The sequence below is a fragment of the Loxodonta africana genome, chromosome 11 (assembly GCF_030014295.1).
Source record: "Loxodonta africana isolate mLoxAfr1 chromosome 11, mLoxAfr1.hap2, whole genome shotgun sequence".
NCBI lineage: Eukaryota > Metazoa > Chordata > Mammalia > Proboscidea > Elephantidae > Loxodonta > Loxodonta africana.
The window spans coordinates 1,627,250-1,651,499 of record NC_087352.1 but is presented as its reverse complement, the minus strand read 5'-3'; the positions used below and the strand labels follow the sequence as shown (position 1 = coordinate 1,651,499).

The following is a 24,250-nucleotide window of genomic DNA, read 5'->3' as shown; positions in this document are numbered from 1 at the left end:
GGAGCAGAGTGACAGTGACATCCTAGAGTGGTCTGCTGTGATGGGGCAGAGATACAGTGACATCTCAGAGTGGTCAGTACCGTGGGTGGGCAGAGTGACAGTGACATGCCAGAATGGTCAGGGCTGTTATGCGGCAGACGGACAGTGACATCTCAGAGTGCTCAGGGCTGTGATGGAGTCAGAGGGATAGTGACATCTCAGAGTGGTCAGGGCTGTGATGGAGCATAGGGACAGGAACATCTCAGAGTGGTCAGGGCTGTGATGGAGTCAGAGGGATAGTGACATCTGAGTGGTCAGGGCTGTGAGGGGGCACAGGGACAGGGACATCTCAGAGTGGCCAGGGCTGCGATGAATTCAGAGGGACAGTGACATCTCAGATTGATCAGGGCTGTGATAAGTCAGAGGGACAGTGACATCTCAGGTTGTCAGGGCTGTGATGGGGCAGAGGGATAGTGACTTCTCAGATTAGTCAGTGCTGTGATGGAGCAGAGGGAGAGGGACATCTCAGAGTGTTCAGGGCTGTGATGGATTCAGAGGGATAGTGACATCTGAGTGGTCAGGGCTGTGATGGGGCAGAGGGACAGGGACATCTCAGAGTCATCAGGTTTGTAATGGGGCAGAGATATAGTGACATTTCAGAGTGGTCAGGGCTGTGAGGGGGCAGAGGGACAGTGATATCTCAGAGTGGTCAGGGCTATGATGGGGCCGAGGGACAGTGACATCTCAGAGTGGTCAGCACTGTGATGTAGCCGAGTGACAGTGACATCTCAGAGTGGTCGGGGATATGATGGTGTCAGAGGGACAGTGACATCTCAGAGTGGTCAGGGCTGTGATGGAGCAGAGTGACAGTGACATCTCAGAGTGATCAGGGCTGTGATGGAGCAGAGTGACAGTGACATCTCAGAGTGGTCAGGGCTGTGATGGAGCAGAGTGACAGTGACATCTCAGAGTGGTCAGGCCTTGTAGAATCAGAGGGACAGTGACATCTCAGAGTGGTCAGGGCTGTGATGGAGCAGAGTGACAGTGACATCTCAGAGTGATCAAGGCTGTGATGGAGTCAGAGGGACAAGGACATCTCAGAGTGGTCAGGGCTGTGATGGAGCAGAGGGACAGTGACATCTCAGAGTGGTCAGGGCTGTGATTGAGCAGAGTGATAGTGACATCTCAGAGTGTTCAGGCTTTGATGGAATTAGAGAGACAAGGACATCTCAGAGTGGTGAGGGCTGTGTTTGAGTCAGAAGGACAGTGATATCAGAGAGTGGTCAGGGCTGTGATGGAGCAGAGTGACAGTCACATCTTGGAGTAGTCAGGGCGTAATGGAATCAGAGGGTCAGTGACATCTCCGAGTGGTCAGAGCTGTGATGGAGGCAGTGGGACAGGGTCATCTCAGAGTGGTCAGGGTTATGATGGAGCAGAGTGACAGTGACATCTCAGAGTGGTCAGGCCTTGAAGGAATCAGAGGGACAGTGACATCTCAGAGTGGTCAGGGCTGTGATGGAGCACAGGGACAGTGACATCTCAGAGTGGTCAGGGCTGTGATCGAGCAGAGTGACTGACATCTCAGAGTGGTCAGGGCTGTGATGGAGCAGAGGGACAGGGACATCTCAGAGTGGTCAGGGCTGTGATGGAGTCAGAGGGACAGTGACATCTCAGAGTGGTCCGGGCTGTGATGGAGCAGAGGGACAGTGACATCTAAGAGTGGTCAGGGCTGTGATGGAGTCAGAGGGACAGTGACATCTCAGAGTGTTCAGGGCTCTGATGGAGTCAGAGGGGCACGGACATCTCAGAGTGGTTAGGGCTGTGATGGGGCAGAGTGACAGTGACATCTCAGAGTGGTCAGGGTTGTGATGGAATGAGAGGGACAGTGACATCTCAGAGTGGTCAGGGGTGTGATGGTGTCAAAGGGACAGTGACATCTCAGAGTGGTCAGGGCTGTGATGGGGCAGAGGGATAGTGACATCTCAGAGTAGTCAGGGTTGTGATGGGGCAGAGTAACAGTGACATCTCAGAGTGGTCAGGGCTGTGGTGGAGTCAGAGGGTCCGTGACATCTCAGAGTGGCCAGGGCTGTGATGGAGTTAGAGGGACAATGCCATCTCAGAGTGGTCAGGGCTGTGATGGAGTCAGAGTGACAGTGACATCGCAGAGTGGTCAGGGCTGTGATGGAGTCAGAGGGACAGTGACATCTCAGAGTGGTCAGGGCTCTGATGGAGCACAGTGACAGTGACATCTCAGAGTGGTCAGGGCTGTGATGGAGCAGAGTGACAGTGACATCTCAGAGTGATCAGGGCTGTGATGGAGTCAGAGGGACAGTGACATCTCAGAGTGGTCCGGGCTGTGATGGAGCAGAGGGACAGTGACATCTCCGAGTGTTCAGGAGTGTGATGGAGCAGAGTGACAGTGACATCTCAGAGTGGTCAGGGCTGTGATGGAGTCAGAGGAACAGTGACATCTCAGAGTGGTCAGGGTTGTCATGGAGTCAGAGGGACACTGACATCTCCGAGTGGTCAGGACTGTGATGGATTCAAAGGGACAGTGACATCTCAGAGTGATCAGGGCTGTGATGGAGCAGAGTGACAGTGACATCTCAGAGTTGTCAGGGCTGTGATGGAGTCAGAGGGACACTGACATCTCAGAGTGGTCAGGGCTGTGATGCAGCAGAGTGACAGTGACATCTCAGAGTGGTCAGGGCTGTGATGGAGTCAGAGGGACAAGGACATCTCAGAGTGGTCAGGGCTGTGATGGAGTCAGAGGAACAGTGACATCTCAGAGTGGTCAGGGTTGTGATGGAGTCAGAGGGACACTGACATCCCCGAGTGGTCAGGACTGTGATGGATTCAAAGGGACAGTGACATCTCAGAGTGATCAGGGCTGTGATGGAGTCAGAGGAACAGTGACATCTCAGAGTTGTCAGGGCTGTGATGGAGTCAGAGGGACACTGACATCTCAGAGTGGTCAGGGCTGTGATGCAGCAGAGTGACAGTGACATCTCAGAGTGGTCAGGGCTGTGATGGAGTCAGAGGGACAAGGACATCTCAGAGTGGTCAGGGCTGTGATGGAGTCAGAGGGACAAGGACATCTCAGAGTGGTCAGGGCTGTGTTGGAGTCAGAAGGACAGTGATATCGGAGAGTGGTCAGGGCTGTGATGGAGCAGAGTGACAGTGACATCTCAGAGCAGTCAGAGCTGTGATGGAGCAGAGTGACAGTGACATCTGAGTGGTCAGGCTTGTGATGGAGTCAGAGGGACAGTGACATCTCAGATTGATCAGGGCTGTGATAAGTCAGAGGGACAGTGACATCTCCGAGTTGTTAGGGCTGTGATGGGGCAGAGGGATAGTGACTTCTCAGATTAGTCAGTGCTGTGATGGAGCAGAGGGAGAGGGACATCTCAGAGTGTTCAGGGCTGTGATGGATTCAGAGGGATAGTGACATCTGAGTGGTCAGGGCTGTGATCGGGCAGAGTTACAGGGACATCTCAGAGTCATCAGGGTTGTAATGGGGCAGAGAGATAGTGACATCTCAGAGTGGTCAGGGCTGTGAGGGGGCAGAGGGACAGTGATATCTCAGAGTGGTCAGGGCTGTGCTGTAGCAGAGTGACAGTGACATCTCAGAGTGGTCAGGGCTGTGATGGAGCAGAGTGACAGTGACATCTCAGAGTGGTCAGGGCTGTGATGGAGTCAGAGGGACAGGGACATCTCAGAGTGGTCAGGGCTGTGATGGAGCAGAGTGACAGTGACATCTCAGAGTCATCAGGGTTGTAATGGGGCAGAGAGATAGTGACATCTCAGAGTGGTCAGGGCTGTGAGGGGGCAGAGGGACAGTGATATCTCAGAGTGGTCAGGGCTGTGCTGTAGCAGAGTGACAGTGACATCTCAGAGTGGTCAGGGCTGTGATGGAGCAGAGTGACAGTGACATCTCAGAGTGGTCAGGGCTGTGATGGAGTCAGAGGGACAGGGACATCTCAGAGTGGTCAGGGCTGTGATGGAGCAGAGTGACAGTGACATCTCAGAGTGGTCAGGGCTGTGATGGAGCAGAGTGACAGTGACATCTCAGAGTGGTCAGGCCTTGATGGAATCAGAGGGACAGTGACATCTCAGAGTGTTCAGGCCTGTGATGGAGTCAGAAGGACGGTGATATCTGGAGTGGTCAGGGCCGTGATGGAGTCAGAGGGACAGGGACATCTCAGAGTGGTCAGGGCTGTGATGGAGTGAGAGGGACAGTGACATCTCAGAGTGGTCAGGGCTGTGATGGAGTCAGAGGGACAGTGACATCTCAGAGTGGTCAGGGCTGTGATGGAGTGAGAGGGACAGTGACATCTCAGAGTGGTCAGGGCTGTGATGGAGTGAGAGGGACAGTGACATCTCAGAGTGGTCAGGGCTGTGATCGAGCAGAGTGACTGACATCTCAGAGTGGTCAGGGCTGTGATGGAGTGAGAGGGACATTGACATCTCATGGTGGTTAGGGCTGTGATGGAGTCAGAGGGATAGTGACATCTGAGTGATCAGGGCTGTGAGGGGGCTCAGGGACAGTGACATCTCAGAGTGGTCAGGGCTGTGATGGGGCAGAGGGATAGTGACATCTGAGTGTTCACGGCTGTGAGGGGGCACAGGGACAGGGACATCTCAGAGTGGCCAGGGCTCTAATGAATTCCGAGTGACAGTGACATCTCAGAGTGATCAGGGCTGTGATGGAGTCAGAGGGACAGTGACATCTCAGAGTGGTCAGGGATATGATGGAGTCAGAGGGACAGTGACATCTCAGAGTGTTCAGGGCTGTGGTAGAGTCAGAGGGACAGTGACATCTCAGAGTGGTCAGGGCTGTGGTGGAGTCAGAGGGACAGTGACATCTCAGAGTGGTCAGGGCTGTGGTGTAGTCAGAGGGACAGGGACATCTCAGAGTGATCAGGGCTGTGGTGGAGTCAGAGGGACAGTGACATCTCAGAGTGGTCAGGGCTGTGTTGGGGCAGAGGGATAGTGACATCTCAGAGTAGTCAGGGCTGTGATGGGGCAGAGGGACAGGGACATCTCAGAGTGGTCAGGGCTGTTAAGGGGGAGAGGAACAGTGACATCTCAGAGTGGTCAGGGCTGTGATTGGGCAAACGGTCAGAGCCATCTAGGCTGTGATAGAGGAACCTCAATGAGTGTAGAGAGCGCAGAGGAGAGACCTTGCCCAGCCTGAAGGGTTAGGGAGAACTTCCTAGAAGAGGAAATATGTGAGTTGATACCTGAGGGATAAGGAGTGAACTTAGTGAAAGGGTGGGGTAAAATGTTTCTTCGCAAAGGCCTAGAAGGAAGTGAGAAGATGGTGCTTTGGTGGTCTCTTAAAAGTTCACAGAGAGGAGCCCTGAGAGTTGGGGTGCTGGGGAGAGATGGAGCTGGAGAGGTGAACAGAGACCAACTCAAGGAAGCCTTGAATGTCAGACCAGGGAGTTCAGACTTGATCTTGAGGACAACATGAAGCCATCAAAGGTCCAAGATCTGTGAAGACATGGGCAGATTTGGGTTTTGTGAAAATGATTCTGCGCTTGTGAAGCAGAAGCTGTGTGTGTGGGAGCATGGGGTTTAGAAGCAGGAAGACTGATGAAGTGGGGGCTGTGATCATCCAACAAGGAGGAAAGGCGTGGAGAGGCACACGGAAGGGGTGACTGCTGTTCTGTGGGTGAGACAAAGGACTTTAAACAGGGAGCGTTGGGACCAGCAGTGCTCTGGGCCTGCTCTCCTGCCTCACTCTTGGCTGTCTCACCTCAGCCCGAGCTCCTTCAGCCCCTTACCCCAGACCACGCATGAAAGGCAGACATCCTCAGACCTGCCCTCACCTCCCCCTAGCCTCCCCACTCACTCCATGCCTAGGGCAGTGTGTGGAGCAGCCTCGGCCTCTCAGCCCAATGGTCCCATTGTTATCTACCGCTCCCCTCTCCAGGGGCCTCTGATTCTTCTCTCTGCTCTGCAGGCTCGAAGTACTGACAGCCTGGATGGCCCAGGGGAGGGCTCAGTGCAGCCCCTGCCCCCGACGGGGGCACCCAGTGTGAAGGGAAAGCCCGGGAAGAGGTGAGGGACGAGGGAGAGGCTGAGCTTAGGAGGGAGGCCAAGCTCAGCAGCCCTTGGTGACTTTTTACCTGTCCTCTAGGCTCTCAGCTCCTCGAGGTCCCTTCCCCCGGCTGGCTGACTGTGCCCATTTCCACTATGAGAATGTTGACTTTGGCCACATTCAGGTATGGGGACTTTGCACCGAGGTGGGAAGGTGAAAGCAATATCAGCTGTTGCACCCCTGAAACCTGTCCCTGGGACTGGCTGCTGCACCCATCTGAGTGGTCAGTGGCAGGGTTGGAGGGGCCGGGGTGGAAGGAAAGAACTGCTCACACACTCATTCCTTTGTTCCCTTATTCATTCAGCAGCACCTTCTACTGGGTGTCTGTTCCCTGACTGAGACATCACAGGCCCTGCCTTTGACGAGGTCCCAGTGAGGGGGGGCACACCCACCCCAGGTAGGGCCAGCTTGGACTGGTCAGGACCTGGACAAAAGTGTGGCCGGCCTCTGCTTTCCTCTGCAGCTCCTGCTGTCTCCAGAACGCGAAGGGCCTGGCCTCGCTGGAGAGAACGAGCTAGTGTTCGGGGTGCAGGTAACCTGCCAGGTGAGGCCACCTCTGCCTCTCATCTAGGCCGAGCGGCTGATCACCGTGGTCATCAGTTCAGTGTAGTAGGACCTTTGGGCCCCTCTGTCTCTCCCTCCCTACCACAGGGCCGTTCCTGGCCGGTGCTGCGCAGTTATGACGACTTCCGCTCTCTGGATGCCCACCTCCACCGGTGCATATTTGACCGGAGATTTTCCTGCCTCCCAGAGCTTCCCCCACCTCCAGAGGGTGCCAGGGCCGCCCAGGTAGCCTGCCTCAGCCTTGGCTTTGTCCTCGTGAGCAGCGCGTGAAACCGCCAGGACAGGGGGGTAGATAAGGATTTAAGCACTGGCATATCCCTCACCCCACCAGTCAGAACCAAGAGCCCTTGACCTGCAGCAGAGCTCTCAAGGCGTACTTTTAGGGCCACAGGGCAGTCCAGGGGTTTCACGGGAGGGGCAGGAGCTTGGGAGAGCGTATTTCCCGACTGATGAGCCAGGATTTCAGCATCTAGCAGCTGGGCAGCACGGAGTATCCAGGCTGGATTTCATCCCTGCCCAGAGGCGAGTGGGCATGTGGAGGGCAGGGCAGATGAGTGGGTGTGTTGAGGGCCTGTGGCTGGGAGCCCATCCTGCCACTCTGCCCCCAGGTGCTGGTGCCGCTGTTGCTGCAGTACCTGGAGACCCTGTCAGGACTGGTGGACAGCAACCTCAATTGTGGGCCTGTGCTCACCTGGATGGAGGTGAGCCCCAACAGAGGGGCTTGGTGTTGGGAGTCAGTGGTGGGTGGCTGAGGGGCGGTAGCCAGCCTGGGAGTGTGTGTGGGCACAGGAAGGAAAGGAGCCAGCGTGGAGGAGGCATTGGTATTTTCGTGTCTGTGTGGGTGCGTGCCTGGTAGAGATGAGAGAGGCCATGTGTGCCTGCGTGCGTGTGTGTGTGTGTGTGTGCGTGTATGTGAACAGGTGGTGAGGATTTAAAGGTATATCAGTTAGAAACGGCTTTGGCTGTAACTCACAGAATTCCTGGCTGATAGTGACATAAACTGGAGGGTTTTGAGGTAGCAAACGTGCAGGTCTGCCTTGGAGGCTGAGGATGAGGGGGCGTGTGTGGAGGATTGGGGCCAGGGGCATCCTGGGACTTATGCAGGGAAAGAAGAAGGTTTGTTTTGGAGAGGACAGGCATTGAGAGGTTGGACCAATAGCTCTGAGTGCCAGGGGCTCTGAGGTGGGGGGCAGGCAGGGACCTCCACTGGGCGTGGAGGAACCTTCCTGGCCTTTGTTCTCACCTCCTTCGGCCTCTGCCTGCCACATGCCCTCTCGCTCTCAGCTGGACAATCATGGCCGGCGACTGCTCCTCAGTGAGGAAGCCTCCCTCAACATCCCTGCGGTGGCTGCCGCCCACGTGGTCAAGCGGTACACAGCCCAGGCGCCAGATGAGCTGTCCTTCGAGGTGAGGCTGTGTGGAGCAGGCTCTGGCTGGGCTCCCCACTTCCCCTGCTCCCTCTGACCCCCTGCTCCTCCCACCTGCTCACCTCCAGGTGGGAGACATTGTCTCAGTGATTGACATGCCACCTACTGAGGATCGGAGCTGGTGGCGGGGCAAGCGTGGCTTCCAGGTGGGCGTGACTTGGGTTGCATAGTGGGCTGGGGTACTCTGCAAGTGGGGGCAGCCTAGCCAGCAACCCTAAACCCCCCTCAGGTCGGTTTCTTCCCCAGTGAGTGTGTGGAACTGTTCACGGAGAGACCAGGTCCTGGGCTAAAAGCGGGTAAGTGCCATGGCCGAGGGGAGGGCCCTCTGTGTCCTCTGCCTACTGCCCAGCTTTCCCACCCTCTGCTAACCCACAGATGCTGACGGCCCCCCATGTGGCATCCCAGTTCCCCAGAGTGTCTCCTCTCTGACCTCAGGTACGGAAGCAAGGGCCACATCCCCATCCCCCTGCCCCACCGGGCCTGTGGCTGCACTGACCCTGTGTGGCCTGCCTTTGCCCCCACAGCTGTGCCCCGGCCGCGTGGGAAACTGGCCGGCCTCCTCCGAACCTTCATGCGCTCCCGCCCTTCACGACAACGGCTGCGGCAGCGGGGGATCCTGCGGCAGAGGGTGTTCGGCTGTGACCTGGGAGAGCACCTCAGCAACTCAGGCCAGGATGGTGAGCCCTGGGCTGAACCGCCCACCCACCCCTCCCACCCAGGGTCTGGCCGCCCGGCCTGAGCCCGCTGTTATTTCCCAGTGCCCCAGGTGCTGCGCTGCTGCTCTGAGTTCATTGAAGCCCATGGCGTGGTGGATGGAATCTATCGGCTCTCAGGCGTGTCCTCCAACATCCAGAGGCTGCGGTGAGCCCGCCACCAGCTCTGCCCCTCTGCAGACACTGGCTGAGCGCCATCCTTGTTCTCGGCCCCATGCTATGTGCTGGGGACACAGAGTTACCAGGAGGTGGGATGGCAGAGAGCAAGGGTAGACCAAGACCGAGGTCAGGGAGGGCTTCCTGGAGGAGATGACATCCCAGCTGAGACCTGAAGGGTGAGAGTATAAGCATTCGAGGCAGAGAGATCAGCCTTCACTGAGCACCCGCCATGTAGCAAGCACTGTTCTAGGCACTGCAGTGAATGAGATAACCAGAAATCCCTGCCCTTATGGGGGTCCCAGGCTAGGGGGAGATACAAACGGATGTGATGAGAGTCTAGAAGGTAACAGTGCTGTGGAGAAGAAGTGGGCTGGGGTACAGAGGGTAATATAATAAGTCAGGAGGGAGGACTGCAGTCTTAAACAGGTGGGCAGAGAAGGCTTCACGGGAGACCTCTGGCGTGAGCCATGTGGACAGCCTGGAACGGTGCTCACGGTGGAGGGGGCAGCCGGTGCAGGAGGGCAGGCGGCAGATGTGGAGGGCCTTTTTGCTGACTCTTAGTTTTAAAGCCCTGGTGGCGCAGTGGTGAAGAGCTCAGCTGCTAACCAAAAAGGTCAGCAGTTCAAATCCACCAGCTGCTCCTTGGAAACCCTACGGGGCAGTTCTGCTCTGTCCTGTAGGGTCGCTATGAGTTGGAATCCCCTCAACGGCAGTGGGTTTTTTGGTTTGGGTTAGTATTTCGGCGTTTACTGAGTGGGGGGAACCTGAGGTAAAGAGGAGCAGCATATGTAACGGTCTAGAGTTGGAAAGGAATGAGGCAAGAGCAAGGGGCTGACAGGAGGCCGTGAGGTGGGAGTGTGAAGCCCGGGACCTAGTGAGAGACAAGGTCAAGAGGTCACCTGGGCAGGAGCTTTACCTCTGAGTAGTGGGCACCACCACAGAGTTGTGAACAGGACGTGCTGTGATTCTGTCAGAGTTCTCCAGCCATTTCCTGAAGCCAGGAGAATGGCACAGTGTCGTGGTAGGAATGTGGTCACGCTCTGGATTCAGACACCCTTGGGAGGTTACAGGCAGGGGCGTCTCCCACCTGAGCCTCAGTGCCCTCCTCCAAAATGGGGCACCCTCATCTGTGCCACACAGGCTTGCTGGGAGGCTCAGTAAGTTTCTGCCTCTGCAGAGCCTAGCACAGAGCCTGGGGAGGAGGGCTGCATCCATCTGTGGGTGCTTGCAGGCAGGAGGGGGCAAGCAGGAACATGACCAGGTAGGTCAGCTCTGACCCGGATCTTCCCCTCCTTGGCCTGGTGGCTTCAGGCATGAGTTTGACAGCGAGAGGATCCCTGAACTGTCTGGCCCTGCCTTCCTGCAGGACATCCACAGCGTGTCCTCCCTCTGCAAGCTCTACTTCCGAGAGCTACCGAACCCCCTGCTCACCTACCAGCTCTATGGGAAGTTCAGTGTGAGTAAGGGAGCCGAGCAGAGTGGGAGGGCTGCGGGAGGGCCAGGCCCAGCCCCCAGCATGGCTGTCCACAACCTCAGGAGGCCATGTCCGTGCCTGGGGAGGAGGAACGCATGGTACGGGTCCACGACGTCATCCAGCAGCTGCCCCCGCCACACTACAGGTAGACCAGGAGAAGTGGGGAGGACTGGGGGGTCCCAAGGGAGCTGAGACTCAGGTGTCCTCCTCCCTCCGATCCCACTCCCAGGACCTTGGAATACCTGCTGAGACACTTGGCCCGCATGGCGAGACACAGCGCCAACACCAGCATGCACGCCCGCAACCTGGCCATCGTCTGGGCTCCCAACCTGTTGCGGTAAGCTGGCACCTGTCCAGCTCCCCCAGCTCCATCCCACGCAGAAGGCCTCAGATCGCCTCCCACCCAGGAACTCACTCAGCTTTCGTTCTCTTGTCCATTCGTTCAACATATTTATCCAGTATCACCCGTGTGCCAGACTGTGTTCTGAGCACCAGGGACTCAGAAGTGAGCAAGACCCTACCCTCCTGAGATCACATTATCATGGGAGAGATGGACAGCAAACCACCAACAATAACAAAACAGAGAAATGTCTAAAAGCGATGAGCATCAAGGACAAATCTGTCTATGCAGGGAGGGGACTCAGGGTCGGGACAATTTGAAATGTTCAGATAGAGAGTGCCACTGAGAGAGAGACACAGGGAAGGCGTCACTGAGAAGCCTTTCTATGGCCAGCAGAGAGCAAGCCCGAGAGGATTTGATGGTGTCCAGACAGGCACGATTTCTGTCCCCAAAGAGCTCACATTCTTTGGGGAAGGGACCATAGGTAAATAAGTAAGGTAGACGGTATGTCAGAGGGTAGGCATAAGGACTATGGAGAAAAATGAGCAGAGAGGAGAGAACTGGAGTACAGAGAAGGAGGTCAACAACTTTAAACGAAGTGGGTGGGGAAGGCCCCCCTAAGAGGTGACATTTGAGTCAAGACTCAAAGGAAGTGAGGACCATGTGGACATCCAGGGAGGAGCACACCAGGCAGCAGGAGCAGGCAGTGTGGCAGGCTCTGAGTAGGGGTTGATGGGAGGAGATGCTGAGGTTAGAGACGTGATGGGACAACCAGGTGGAGGGGTAGAGCCAGAGGTGAGCTCAGCCAAGAGGGTCCTGGTCTGACTCAGGTGTTCCCGGGCTCCCTCTGGCTATAGGGGCAGGAGTGAAACCTGAGACACCTGGGAGGAGCCTGCTGTGACGGGTCAGACTGGAGAGGATGGCAGCTGGGCCAGAGTGGGGCAGAGAGGGGGAGAAGAGTTAGATATGGACAGGCGTTGCTAACAGATTGCATGTGGGTGTGAGGACAGACCCCAAGGTGTTTGGCCTGAGCCGCTAGAAAGTCTGGTTGACTGAGATAGGGAAGATAGAGAGGGAGCAGGTTTTGGCGAAGGTGGAGCGCCAAGTTCTAGACGTGATCAGTCTGAGAACTGGACAGTCATTGCTCCCACTGGCTCCCCGCCTTGCTTAGCCGGAACCCAGCAGCTCAGGGCACCTGACTTCTCTCCCCTCTCACCCACCCAGGTCCATGGAGCTGGAGTCAGTGGGACTGGGGGGCGCTGCAGCCTTCCGGGAGGTTCGGGTGCAGTCGGTGGTGGTGGAGTTCCTGCTCACCCATGTGGACGTCCTGTTCAGCGACACCTTCGCGTCTGCTGGCCTCGACCCTGCAGGTATGCCCCACCCCACCCCTGACGTCTGACCACTGCCCTTCCTTGTCAGGACCAGTGGGTGGGCACGTGGGCCCAGCCCTGTCCCTACACCTATGAAGCTGGGCTTCCTTCCCAGCCTCCTTCTCATTTCAGCACCTCTGCTCAGGATCCCCACTTCTTGGCCCTGACGCTGCTCTTCCTTCACCCCTTGTAGCTCCTAGGGGCGCTCAGGGCCATGGGTCCACCTGGGAGGAAGTGGGAGGTCCCCAGACTTGGCCCCACCCCGGCCCCTCCCAGACTCCCTGCCCTGCCCTGGACCCCAGCCCAGTCAGGAGTCAGCACAGCCATCGGAGGGCCCTCTGGCCTGAGGTAACTGAAGCCAGAGCCACTGCCCTCGCTGGCTGCTGGGAGCTGCCTCCTCATCAGCTCGTTCTGCCTCACTCCTCCTCACCTGCCTGCTGCCCACCCATTCCCGCCTGATCGGCCCTGGTCCCCTGCCTTGCCAGCCCGGGTGGGCACGCTATGGGGCCGGGGCTTGGGCTGTAGCGCTTGGCTTTGCCTGTGGCCTCGGGTGACCCCAGGGCTGACCGCCACCCCCTTTCCACACTCCCCAGGCCGCTGCCTCCTCCCCAGACCCAAGTCTCTCGCAGGCAGCAGCCCCTCCACTCGCCTTCTGACACTGGAAGAGGCACAGGCCCGCACACAGGGCCGGCTGAGGACACCCACCGATCCCACAGCCCCCAAGGCCCCAGCCTCACCTGTGGACAGGTGAGTGGATGCTGGAGGAGGGCGGAGGGCAGGCCTGGAGGCCCAGTTTCCTCACCCTGCCCCCTGTGTCTCACCCAAATGCCAGGAGGAAAAGGGAGCGTGGAGAGAAACAGCGGAAGCCTGGGGTCAGCAGCTGGAAGACCTTCTTTGCACTGGGCCGGGGCCCTGGCGTCCCCCGAATGAAGCCTCTGCCCTGGCTGGGGAGCTCCCGTGCCCCACCGCAGCCTGCAGGTCAGAGGCCGGCAGTCAGCGTGCGGGGAGGCGGTGTGTAGAGTGCCTCCGTGACTCCTGCCTCTCCTTGCAGGCAGTCGAACTGACACGGTCACACTGAGATCTGCCAAGAGCGAGGAGTCTCTGTCATCGCAGGCCAGCGGGGCTGGTGAGCACAGGCGGGCCATACCGATGCCCAAGTGGAGCTGGGTGGGGCTGGGCCCCCAGATTGGCCTCCAAATGCTGGACTTCAAATACGGAGTCTTGGGACATTAAAACTTTTAATCTAGACATCAGGCACAATGGGCTGGATAAAGCATCACTCTTGGTTCGTGACTCATTGTAATCATTGGTCCGTGCAGGGCCCTTTGAAACAGTCTATTTATTCATTCCTTTTTAAAAGAAGTTGAAATACTACAGTGAGCGCCCTTGGGCCCAGCGGCCAACGCCGGAACTAGAAGGGCCCCCGTACTTCACCTGGGAGCACCTCCCCTCCCCAGCCCTTTCTTCCCACCAGCCGCATCCTCTAAATCTGATGGCCACCACCCCCTTGCTTTTCAGGTTCTGTCACGTACAGCTGTACACCTAAAAACACACTGTTCAGGTCTAGTCATTCTGGAAACGCTGTATAAGTGTCGGGAGAAGAGGGCACCTGCTGTATGTGGCAGCTGTACACCTGAAAAACACACTGTTCAGGTCTAGTCATTCCGGAAACGCTGTATAAGTGTCGGGAGAAGAGGGCACCTGCTGTATGTGGCAGCTGACTTTTTAACCTACTGCGCTATAAACCACCACCCACGCTGCCCGTTGTGGCTCAGCTCCTCCCTCCCCACTGCTCTCTAGTACTCCCTGTGTGACTGTGCTTCACATCCTACCTCCGATGGACCTGGGGGCTCTTCTGAGCAGCCCTGCCATGCCCGCCCCCTGTGCGGTTGCTCTGTCAGGGGCCCAGGAGTGGAGGTGTTTTCCCGTGGGACGTGCCTGGGTCAGCCGTCCCAGACAAGGTCCGATTGCTTTCCAGAAGTGGTTGTCTCAGTCTGGACTCCTGGCAGCTGTGGGGGAGAGCCTGTTGGCCCCACGCTCACAGCCCATGGGGTTGTCAGACTTAATTCTTGCCTTTGGGTCTGGAATGGCTTTGCCGCTCAAGTCTCTCTTTACCTGTGAGCCTGGACAGTGCTTCCTAGATTCACACCCTCTGCCCTCTCCAGGGAAGTGCTTTTTCATGCCGTTCCCCAACTTCCTATGGGTTGTGTGCTGTATTCCCACTGACATATGCGTATGTAAAGTTCTGACCCTGACACCCCCACCTTGCACCCCTCCAGGCCTCCAGAGGCTGCACAGGCTGCGACGACCCCACTCCAGCAGTGACACTTTCCCAGTGGGCCCAGCGCCCGCCGGCTCCTGCGAGAGCCTGTCCTCCTCGTCCTCCTCCTCCTCCTCCTCGGGGTCCTCCTCCTCGTCCTCGGAGTCCTCAGCAGCTGGGCTGGGGGCACCCTCCAGGTCCCCCTCACACCGCACCTCAGCCTGGCTAGACGACGGTGATGAGCTGGACTTCAGTCCTCCCCGCTGTCTGGAGGGGCTCCGGGGGCTTGACTTTGACCCCCTTACCTTTCGCTGTAGCAGCCCCACCCCAGGGGACCCAGCACCACCAGCCAGCCCTGCACCCCCGGCCCCTGCCTCTGCCTTCCCGCCCAGGCCGACCCCCAAGGCCCTCTCACCCCGTGGGCCCGCCAGCCCGGCCTCACCCACCGCCCTGGACATCTCGGAGCCCCTGGCCGTGTCAGTGCCCCCCGCCGTGCTGGAGCTGTTGGGGGGTGGGGGCACGCCTGCCTCCATCACCCCCTCACCGCCCCTGCCTCCAGCTCTCAGCCCTGGCCTGGGGCTGCGTCCTCGTCTCATCCCCATGCTGCTGCATGGAGCAGAGAGCCAGCTGAGCGGCACCTGCCAGCGGGAGATCCGCAGCAAGCTGGCACTTGTTAGTCCCCGGGGGCCCCCGGCCCAGCACGGTAAGTCTCACCAGGCCCACCGCCATCTTCAGTCCCCGAGTGCACCCAGGACCTAACTGACCCCCTTCTATTACTCTCTTTGTAGGTCCTGATATGGATTCTCCACTGCTGCCCCCACCCCTGTCCCTATTGCGCCCGGGTGGGGCCCCCCCCCCACCCCCCAAGAACCCAGCGCGCCTCATGGCCCTGGCCCTGGCTGAGCGGGCTCAGCAGGTGGCCCAGAAACAGAGCCAACAGGAGCATGGGGGCACTCCCCCTGCCCCCCACTCCCCTTTCCGTCGCTCGCTGTCTCTGGAGGTGGGCGGGGAGCCCCCAGGGACCTCAGGGAGTGGGCTACCCCCCAACCCCCTAGCTCACCTGGGGGCCTGGGCCCCAGGACCCCCACCCTACCTGCCAAGGCAACAAAGTGATGGGAGCCTGGTGAGGAGCCAGCGGCCCACAGGGACCTCAAGAAGGGGGCCCAGAGGCCGTGCCCAGGTCAGTGCCCAGCTCAGAGTGGATGGGGGGCGCAGGGACATGCCAGGGACTGCAGCCCAGTCACTACGTTCTGTCTCCTCGCAGGTTCCTACCCCCAGCTTCTTCTCCCCAGCCCCCCGGGAGTGCCTGCCACCCTTTCTCAGGGTCCCCAAGCCAGGCTTGTACCCGCTGGGCCCACCATCCTTCCAGCCCAGCTCCCCAGCCCCTGTCTGGAGAAGCGCCTTGGGGCCCCCTGCACCACTTGACAGGGGAGAGAACCTGTACTATGAGATCGGGAGTGGTGAGGGGTCCCCCTACTCCGGCCCCACTCGGTCCTGGAGCCCACTCCGCTCCATGCCCCCCGACAGGCTCAATGCCTCATATGGCATGCTTAGCCAATCGCCACCACTTCACAGGTCCCCCGACTTTCTGCTCAGTTACCCACCACCTTCCTCATGCTTCCCCCCTGACCACCTTGGCTACTCAGCCCCTCAGCACCCTGCCAGGCGCCTCACTAGGCCTGAGCCCCTTTATGTCAACCTAGCCCTAGGGCCCAGGGGGCCCTCACCCACCTCCTCCTGCTCTTCCTCCCCTCCTGCCCACCCCCGAAGCCGCTCCGATCCTGGGCCCCCAGCTCCCCGCCTCCCCCAGAAACAGCGGGCACCCTGGTGCCCCCGCACACCTCACAGGGTACCTGGGCCCTGGGTCCCACCTGAACCTCTCCTGCTCTACAGAGCAGCCCCACCGGCCTATGGGAGGGGGGGTGTGCACCACCGAGGGTCTTTGTATAGGAACGGGGGTCAAGGAGGGGAGGGGGCTGGTCCCCCACCCCCCTACCCCACCCCCAGCTGGTCTCTCCACTCTGAGGGCCAGACCCAAAGCTACTGCTGAGCCAGAGCTGGGAGGGACCTTCCTCCCTTCCCTTCCCCCTCACTGGATCTTGGCCCAACCCCATCCCGTGTTTTGTCCTTTCTTGAGCTCCTGCTCCCTACCCCAGATTTATACCTTTGACACTTGCCTCTGATGTGGGTCCCTAGCCTGTAACCATAGCTTCCCTAGCCTAGGCTGAAGGGCACGCCTGTCCCTGCATCCTCCACCTGGGGGCCCTGCACAAATCTGAGGGTGCGCTGGGCCAACACCCTGCCCTCCCTCTCCCCCCAGGAGCCCCAGTGTTCCTGCCCTATGCACAGCGGGCTGGGGGGGCAACTCCTGCCCATCCCCCCACCATTCCACTAAACCACCTGACAAAATTAATAAAAATGGTGAAGATGTGGCCGCTGGTGTCATGCTAGGACCAGGCTCAGTGAATGAAGAGGCAGAGGGTTGTTTTATCCCTTTATTGCCTTCGGGGCAGGCCTGAGTTGGGAGTCACCGCCGGCGGCTCTGACAGGCAGCATCTGCAGAGACGGGGCCACCAGTGCCCTACGAAGCTGGTTCAGAAGTGGGGCTCAGGCCAGACCTGAGGGCCGGAATCCACCTTGCAGCCCTGCTATGATCTCCTCCAGAAGATCCATTCTGCAGGGCGGGAGAGGGGGGTGGGTAGACCCAGGGTTACCTCAGGGATGAGGGAGGGCTCCAGGGTCCCCCGCCGAGGGCTCCATTTCTCACTTCTGCAAGCTGGGGAAGAAGCCTCCTCTGAGCAGCTCGGTGCTGGGTGCCTGCAGGAGAAAAAGCCTGGAGCTGCCACCCAGTGGCCAGGGGCCTCAGGGTGGGGGGTGGAGCGGGGGATGGACTCAGGGTCCCCTGCTTCACCTGCCATCATGTCCTTTCCTGTCAGCAGCCTCCCAGGGTGTAGGAAGCCCCCCTGTCGGTCAGCAGGTGGGGAGGGGGAGAGCTCACAGGGCTGGGGGTCCAGCAGGGCAGCCCTGTGTGTGTGCAGGGCTGGATCTTGGCTAAGGACTTCTCTCAAGCTGCTCCGTGGAGCCTTGAGCCCCCAGCAGGGAGGCTAAAACCTGAATGCTGGAGTACAGGGAGGGGCACTGGGGGAGCAGGGTCAGTCAGGGATCACAGGTAAAGGAACAGGCAGGCATCCCTGGGGGGTCACGGGTCAAAAGAGGCAGCCAGGGAACTTGGGGTTGGTAAGCATTGAGGGGCAGGTCACAGGTTAGTGAAGGGACAGTCACAGCAGGACTCTGGGGGCATGCGTACCACTGAGCTGGGCTCCAGGCGGCAGTGCGGGCTGGCCCTGCCTGTGGTGTCCTGAGATGGCAGCTGGCGGCCAGGGCTGGGGCTGCTGCCCGGAGCCAACTTGCTGCTCGAGTCCCAAGCTGTGCCCCTCTGGATCCTGCTGTGGCCTAAGGCCTCAGGAACCGCTGGGGCCTGTGGAGAATGATGGCAGAGAGCTGGCATGGGTTGCCCAGGGGCCCCACAACTTCCATGGTCCCCCACATTCCCACCCTGGCTCCTACCTGGGATGGGACGGGGCCTGGGAGCAGCACTGAGGACACAGGTCGAGGTGTGGTCTTGGCTTTGGGAGTCACCTCAGAGTACAGGGTCTCTGGGGGATAGGTTAGAGTTGGAGGGGGGAGGCCCAACTGAGCTGTGACCAGCACCTACCATCAACCCCCTCCTAGCCCTCACCTGGTGGAGAACCCTGGGGGAAGGGGCGCAGTGTGGCCTGAGTCATCGGGCTCGCCTCAGGAGCCAAGTCCTGTGGAGGGAAGGCTGGGCTTGGGACACAGGCCCGCTAGGGCTACCAGCCAGCCCCTGTCCACCTGTCCTGTACCTGGGCCATGGCCTCCTGCAACAGGTATCAAGTACTCCTCAGGCTGCCCCGGCGGTCAGCAGGCCCGAGGCCCAGCCCAGCCCGCACCAGGGCCTGGTAGGGGGCTGGCACCAGGGGATCCAGAGCTGGGCTCTCACCTGCCTCCAGCTTGACCTTCACCTCAGGCCCCTCTATCCCAGCCCAGGGCAGCTCTCCTGTGGGGAAGCACGACTGGGGGACCCGAATGGGTGGTGTGCTTCAGTGGGGCAGGGTGTAGTCACGCACTGACCAGTAAAGGCCTCCTGGGCCAGGATGCAGAAGCTGTAGAGGTCGGAGGTGATGGTGGGCGTGTCACCGCAGATGAGCTCAAGCGGCAGCCACGGGTACAGCTCAGGGGGCAGGGGCAGCCCTGGGCCTGGGCCCCCCCAGGAGCAGCTTTGCTGTGGCCTGTGGATCCCAAGGGGCCTGGTGAGCCAGGGGCTGCTGGGCAGAGCCACGGGGGCAGGCGGGGGGACGGGCGGTCACCTGGGCCGTAGCCTGTGCTGGTGCAGTGAGCGCCCGTACTCCAGGCTACCCACCTTGGCCAGGCCCGGCCGCACCAGCTGCACAGCGTGGGAGCTGAGGCCACCGTGAGCACGCCAGCGGGCCTGCAGGAACAGCAGGGTTTCCAGCACCTGCAGCAGCAGGCGGCCTGGCGGCAGGCCCAGCAGAGCCTGGGCCCCGCCCTTGCTCTGTCCTTGTGGGTGCAGCACCACGTGTAGGGAGCCCAGCCACACCGGCTCGAAGACTAGGCACAGCCCTGACAGGTCGGCCGAGGGGCTCAGTGCCATCAGCAGTAACAGGCTGGGGTGCTGCAGAGTGCTGGGTGGGTGAAGAGCAGTCCACTCACAAGGAGGCTCCAACCCACACAGGGTGGGGGCTGCTCCTAGGGATAGACCACCACGTGCTAGGGGTCTGGAGGTCTGTACCAAGCACCTGAGGAGAGAAACAGACGCAGGCGCACACAGCCTGGCAGTGATAAAGCCAGGGATCCAGCTGGTACCCCGTCCGTGGCACCCCTCCCCACACCCACCACCCCCTGACACCTGTAAGACAGAAGTGCCCACTTTCTGGTGGAGGACAGTGATCACTCCAGCAGGAGGGCTCCCTGCCAGGTGCTGGTCCAGAGTGAAGACTGTAACTGTGGCCATTACCACACACCCTGGTCTGCTTATGAAACATGTGAGTTGGGAGGGCTGGCCTGTGGAGCTGGGCTGGGCTGGGGAAAAGGCAGGGTGGGGTACCTGCAGTGCCGAAGGTCAGCCACCAGCACATCAGGTTGGGTTCCAGGTGCTCTCAGGTGCCGCACAGTCACAGGGTGGCCCCTCCACAGGAGGCTGGGGGTGGGAGGGGGAAGGAGTGTAGGTCTGAGATGTCGACCAGGTCTTCCTTGTGAGGGAAGCAGGAGAGCTAGACTTTCCCTAGAGTCCTGCCGGATGGACAGCCAGGCAGGGGCTCTGCAAGGGTGTGGGAGGAGGCTGTCTCTCACTTGGCCATGAAGGTGTGGGAGCAGCTCTTGTAGGTGCGCTCGGGCTTGCCCTGGGCTGGCAGCAGCTCCCTGGGGTCCATGAGGGGTACAGCTGTTACCAGTCCCAGTGGCCACAAGCTGCTCAGCTGGGGATGGGAAGTGTGGGCATGAGCCACAAAGAGGACAGGATCAGTTCCCCTCCCCTAGCCTCTCCCACTTACCTGGCCAAACCCCAAGGCAGGTATTTGGGGGGCTCTCCCCATCTTCTCTGGCCTCAGTGCCCTGGACAAAGCAGTGGGCCGAGGTAAGTCTGGGGTAGCTGGGACAGTGGTTGGTGGGCTTCAGGGTGCAGAGAGTACCTGCTGGACTGCACTGGCCACAGTGTGGACAGGGGGCCACACAGGCTGTGCACAGAGCCAGTCTGCGGCTCGCCAGGAGATGCAGTGGGGGCCAACTCATAGCCATACACCAGTGCTGACATACAGGTGCGGCAGAGCTGTAACAGCTCCAACACCTGGGGGCGGGTCACATGGGGTAAGAGCAGGTGGGGGTGCTGGTCCTGACGCCCCTGACCCCACCCAGGCACTGCTCACTTTCCAGCTCTCCTTGGCACTGCCCTGCTCAGCCCAGTCCCATGGCGTGCGACCCTGGTGGTCACGCAGACGCAGGTCACCCCCCGCCTGCAGCAGGTGCAGCATCACCCGCCTGCGGCCTGAGAAAACGCCCGCGTGCACCGGGGTGCCGCCATCAAAGCAGCGGCTGCGGTGGAACAGCGAGGGCAGGAATGGGTTAGGAAAGGGACGGAGCAGGGATCAAAGGTGGCAGAATGGGGTCTTTGGGCTTGGCAGGCACCAGGAGAGTGGGAGGAGTCATGTGGGAGAGGAGGGTCATCGAGATGGAAGGGGCACCATGAGGGAGAGAGGCCTCCAGGGAAGAGAACCCCAGCTCTCAGGGGCTCAGACGCAGGGCCCAGGGAGTGAGGGCATTGTCACCTGTCCACTCACTGGTTGGGGTTGGCACCGAAGGCCAGCAGAAGCTGCACGGCAGAGCTATGGCCCAGCAGTGCTGAGAGGAAGAGCGCCGTCTGTCCAGCAGAGTTCTCACCATCTACCTGGACAACTGAGGGGCGGCAAGACTGCAGACTGTCCCCTCCCCATACTCCCAGGGCAGAGGTCCTGGAGGCCATGGGGGCAGCATCCTTGGTAATTCCCAGCTTCCACAGTCCCTTCTTTACTGGATGACCCTTGACCCCAGGTTCCATCTCTGTGTCCTGGAACCCCCATCCTCCAGAATCCACCTCAACGCAGTGCTCCAGGAATCACTATTAAGTCTACAGAATTGGAACAGGGGTGACATCTACCTGCCAAGCGGACATCAGTCCCCCATCCCAGAGGAGTCAAATCACACAAACGCCCCCAAGGGCCTGCGTGGTGACTACAGAAGTGCATGTTGTGGGGACTTTGGCTGACAGGAGCCTCGTGCACTGTCTAGGGCAAACAGCCTACACCCAGCTCTAACTCAGTGCTATAAATACAGCCCCATGTGACCAGCATCCAATTCTTCAAGGAAAGCAAACTCTGAATTTTATCAGGAAATCTCTCGTTTATTTCTGAACCCTGCATCTAAGGGCTGAATCCAGGTTGCAACCTCTTCTGTATCCCCCCTCAAATGTCGAATCCCTTTCCCCTACCATCATCCTGCTCCAACCCCTTGCCCTCTTCCCCAAGTCCTGTATTTCTGCATCATCACCCCGAATACGGCTTCCTTAAGGATTTGTCCCAGGGAGGGCCAATGCATAGTGTGCCTGCGGCTGCCTCCACACCTATGTCCTTGGCAGACATGACTAATCAATGATGCACATGTTCCAACACAGCTTGGTCTCTATTGCAAAATCCCTCCACATATGGTCTTTCAGGAACCTCCAAATAGCACATTACTCATGATCCCTACATCCCATTTTACTCAGTAGCCCGCTGTCTTTTGTGATGGCACCTTAACTGGCTTTCTGCATTTGTCTTATCCCACTTGATTTGCTGCCGTGAAGTCAATTCCAACTCATAACAACCTTATAGGACAGAACAGAACTGTCCCATAGGGTTTCCAAGTAGCTGGTGGATTCAAACTGCCGACCTTTTCGTTTCAAGGATATCTATAATCTTATACATGTTGTTCTGATGCAAGAAAAATACAAAAAAGAGACAAGGCTCATTTTATGAGGCTAGTATGATCTTAATTGCAAAATCAGATGAGAATTTCCAGAACCAGAAAATAAAGTTATGTATCATTCCACTTAAGAACATCTACGAAACTCAAAGTAAAAGGGGCATCCCAATCAGTTTAGTCCCAGAAAGCGAGGATGGTTAACCATAAAAAGTCTATCTATGTAATAAACCACATTCGTGGGTTAACGGACAAAAATCAGATCTTTAACTCAGTAGATACAAAAAAAGATTTGATATAATTTAATCATATGTATAATGGGGGGGACTGAGAAAACTTAGATGGGCGCTTACTTTCCTTGATAGAAGTTACAGACTAAAAACCAATAGCAAGCATAGTACTTAAGGCAGAAATGCAGTCTTGTTCCCTTTAGCATCAAGAACAAGGCAAGAGAAGTCCACCAATAACATGGCTCTGAAGGTCCAGCCAACCCCTCAGACCAAGGAAAAGAAATGAGCACAAGGATTGAAGGGCTGAGACCAAGTTGTCACCATCTGCAGACAAAAGAAAACCTAAAAGCATCAACAATTAAAACTATGAAACAAGTTCAGAAAATGGCCAAAAACATCACTTACAAAAAATTAATGAAACATGGAAATCCTAAGTTAGATAACGTCCATTTCTTGCCTACAACGCCAGTGGTTTTTCATCATACACACAACAAAATCCAACAAAATTCATCCCCCTTTCAAGGCCCTTTACCTCGGTCCTTTCCCTAGTCCCCAAGCTGCTGATGCTACTCCCACACGTCCAGTTCATTCTGACTTCAGGAGCTTTGCACTGGCTATTCCATCTTCCTGGAGTGCTCTTCTCCAGCTTTTTACATGACTGGTTCTTATGCTGTGGAACTCAAGTATCACCTATTCCAGGAGGACATACTGCCCAGTGTCTTTACCATCCCCATCACCCTTCTACACCTCCCTACTAGATTTCATTCACGGTGACCCAGAACGTCATTTCCCCCCTAAATTCCTACCATGGACCACACGGCCTTGCACATAGGTGCTGCTACACAATTGTGACTCAGCCAACTGAAGCCACACCCTCCATACTGCCCCCGATCCTCCCCCTGCAGATGGTCCCAGCCACTGGGCCTCTCCGCAGGAGCCTGGCAAGGCCCCAGCGTGGGCCCCCAGCCACAGCCAGCTGATGCAGACGGCCCACCAGGGTTTCGGGATCATTCATGGAGCCCAGCTCCACAGGAAAGCAAGATGGAAGCCAGGGCATCTGAGGGCTGGAGACTCAGCTCCTGGGCAGGGGTCAGCTAGGGGTTTCATGAGGGCAGGAGGAAATGAAGGATGGGACCTCCCCGGGCTAGGTCAGAAGCAACAGAGCTGGTTCAAGGTGTGCAATCTGAGATAAGAAGGGGATTTAGGAAGAGTTTGATGTGGAGGGAGGTGTCTGAATGAGAATAGGGGGAGGGAAGGGCAGAGGTTTAAGGGAATCTGAGAGCTGAAGAGGCTGTAAGGAAATCTGAGGGCTGGGAGCTCAGTGTGGGATAGGGAGCATAAGGATGGGAAAGGGCTGGGGGATAGGATTTGGGCTTGGAAAAGGAGTCTGAAGGTTTAGGGAGAAGGTCAGATGGAAGGCTATTGGCTGGAGGAAGAGGGGCCTGAGGATTAGGATCTGAGACGGGGTGGGGTCTATGAGCTGTGAGAGGGATCCTGGAAAAGGAGGTCCGAGGTTGGGGTTTGCCCCCTGGGGGAGAAGTCTGAGGAGTGGGTGGGGTCTGAGCTCAGTGGGGAGATCTGCGGGAGGAGAGAGGGTTGAGGGTAGGGTCTGCCCGTCCTGCTGGGAGAGGGTCTGCTGGTGGGAGGTGTGGTCTGAGGTCTGAGGACTTGCCAGTGCATTGGGGCGGGGTGTACAGCCTGGAGGAAGGGTCTGAGGATTGTGTCTACCGACTGGGCGAAGGGTGTGTAGAATGCAGACGGGATCTGATAAAGGGGTGGGGTCTGCGAATTGAGGAGGATCTTGCAGATTGGGGTGGGGTCTGAGAGCCGTAGGAGGGGTGGGAGGAGTCCGGTGGAAATCTGAGAGCCCGTAAACACTAGGGGGCGTCTCAGGACCAGACCTCGGTCCAGATGGCTTAGCACCTACCGTTGGGTTCCAGCTAGTGATCACCACGTGACTACCACGTGACTCAGGGGTGCTAGTTGTGGCAGCCCGGGCGGGAATCCTAAGGGCATGCGTATCAGTGGTTTCCTGCCATGCCTGCACAGCAACCTCCTTCCCAGGAGAGGATACACCACTGCCCTGGGGTGACCCTCA

At 58.4% G+C, this 24,250-nt stretch overlaps 1 protein-coding gene across 1 annotated transcript in view; it reads left to right on the top strand.

Annotated features, from left to right (window-relative positions):
• The window catches only part of ARHGAP33 (Rho GTPase activating protein 33), a 126,363-nt gene extending 109,572 nt beyond the window's left edge, over positions 1-16,791 (top strand). Inside the window, exons 2-22 of the mRNA XM_064293524.1 lie at positions 5,948-6,045; positions 6,125-6,209; positions 6,549-6,629; positions 6,737-6,874; positions 7,258-7,350; positions 7,934-8,056; positions 8,145-8,222; positions 8,306-8,372; positions 8,452-8,511; positions 8,601-8,753; positions 8,835-8,937; positions 10,260-10,404; positions 10,485-10,567; positions 10,652-10,759; positions 11,987-12,132; positions 12,726-12,879; positions 12,965-13,110; positions 13,184-13,258; positions 14,412-15,095; positions 15,181-15,572; positions 15,657-16,791. Coding sequence (XP_064149594.1) covers positions 5,948-6,045; positions 6,125-6,209; positions 6,549-6,629; positions 6,737-6,874; positions 7,258-7,350; positions 7,934-8,056; positions 8,145-8,222; positions 8,306-8,372; positions 8,452-8,511; positions 8,601-8,753; positions 8,835-8,937; positions 10,260-10,404; positions 10,485-10,567; positions 10,652-10,759; positions 11,987-12,132; positions 12,726-12,879; positions 12,965-13,110; positions 13,184-13,258; positions 14,412-15,095; positions 15,181-15,572; positions 15,657-16,442 — 3,798 coding nt within the window. The 3' untranslated portion in view covers positions 16,443-16,791. The remainder of the gene's footprint in view (positions 1-5,947; positions 6,046-6,124; positions 6,210-6,548; positions 6,630-6,736; positions 6,875-7,257; positions 7,351-7,933; positions 8,057-8,144; positions 8,223-8,305; positions 8,373-8,451; positions 8,512-8,600; positions 8,754-8,834; positions 8,938-10,259; positions 10,405-10,484; positions 10,568-10,651; positions 10,760-11,986; positions 12,133-12,725; positions 12,880-12,964; positions 13,111-13,183; positions 13,259-14,411; positions 15,096-15,180; positions 15,573-15,656) is intronic.
• Positions 16,792-24,250: the final 7,459 nt, after the last annotated feature.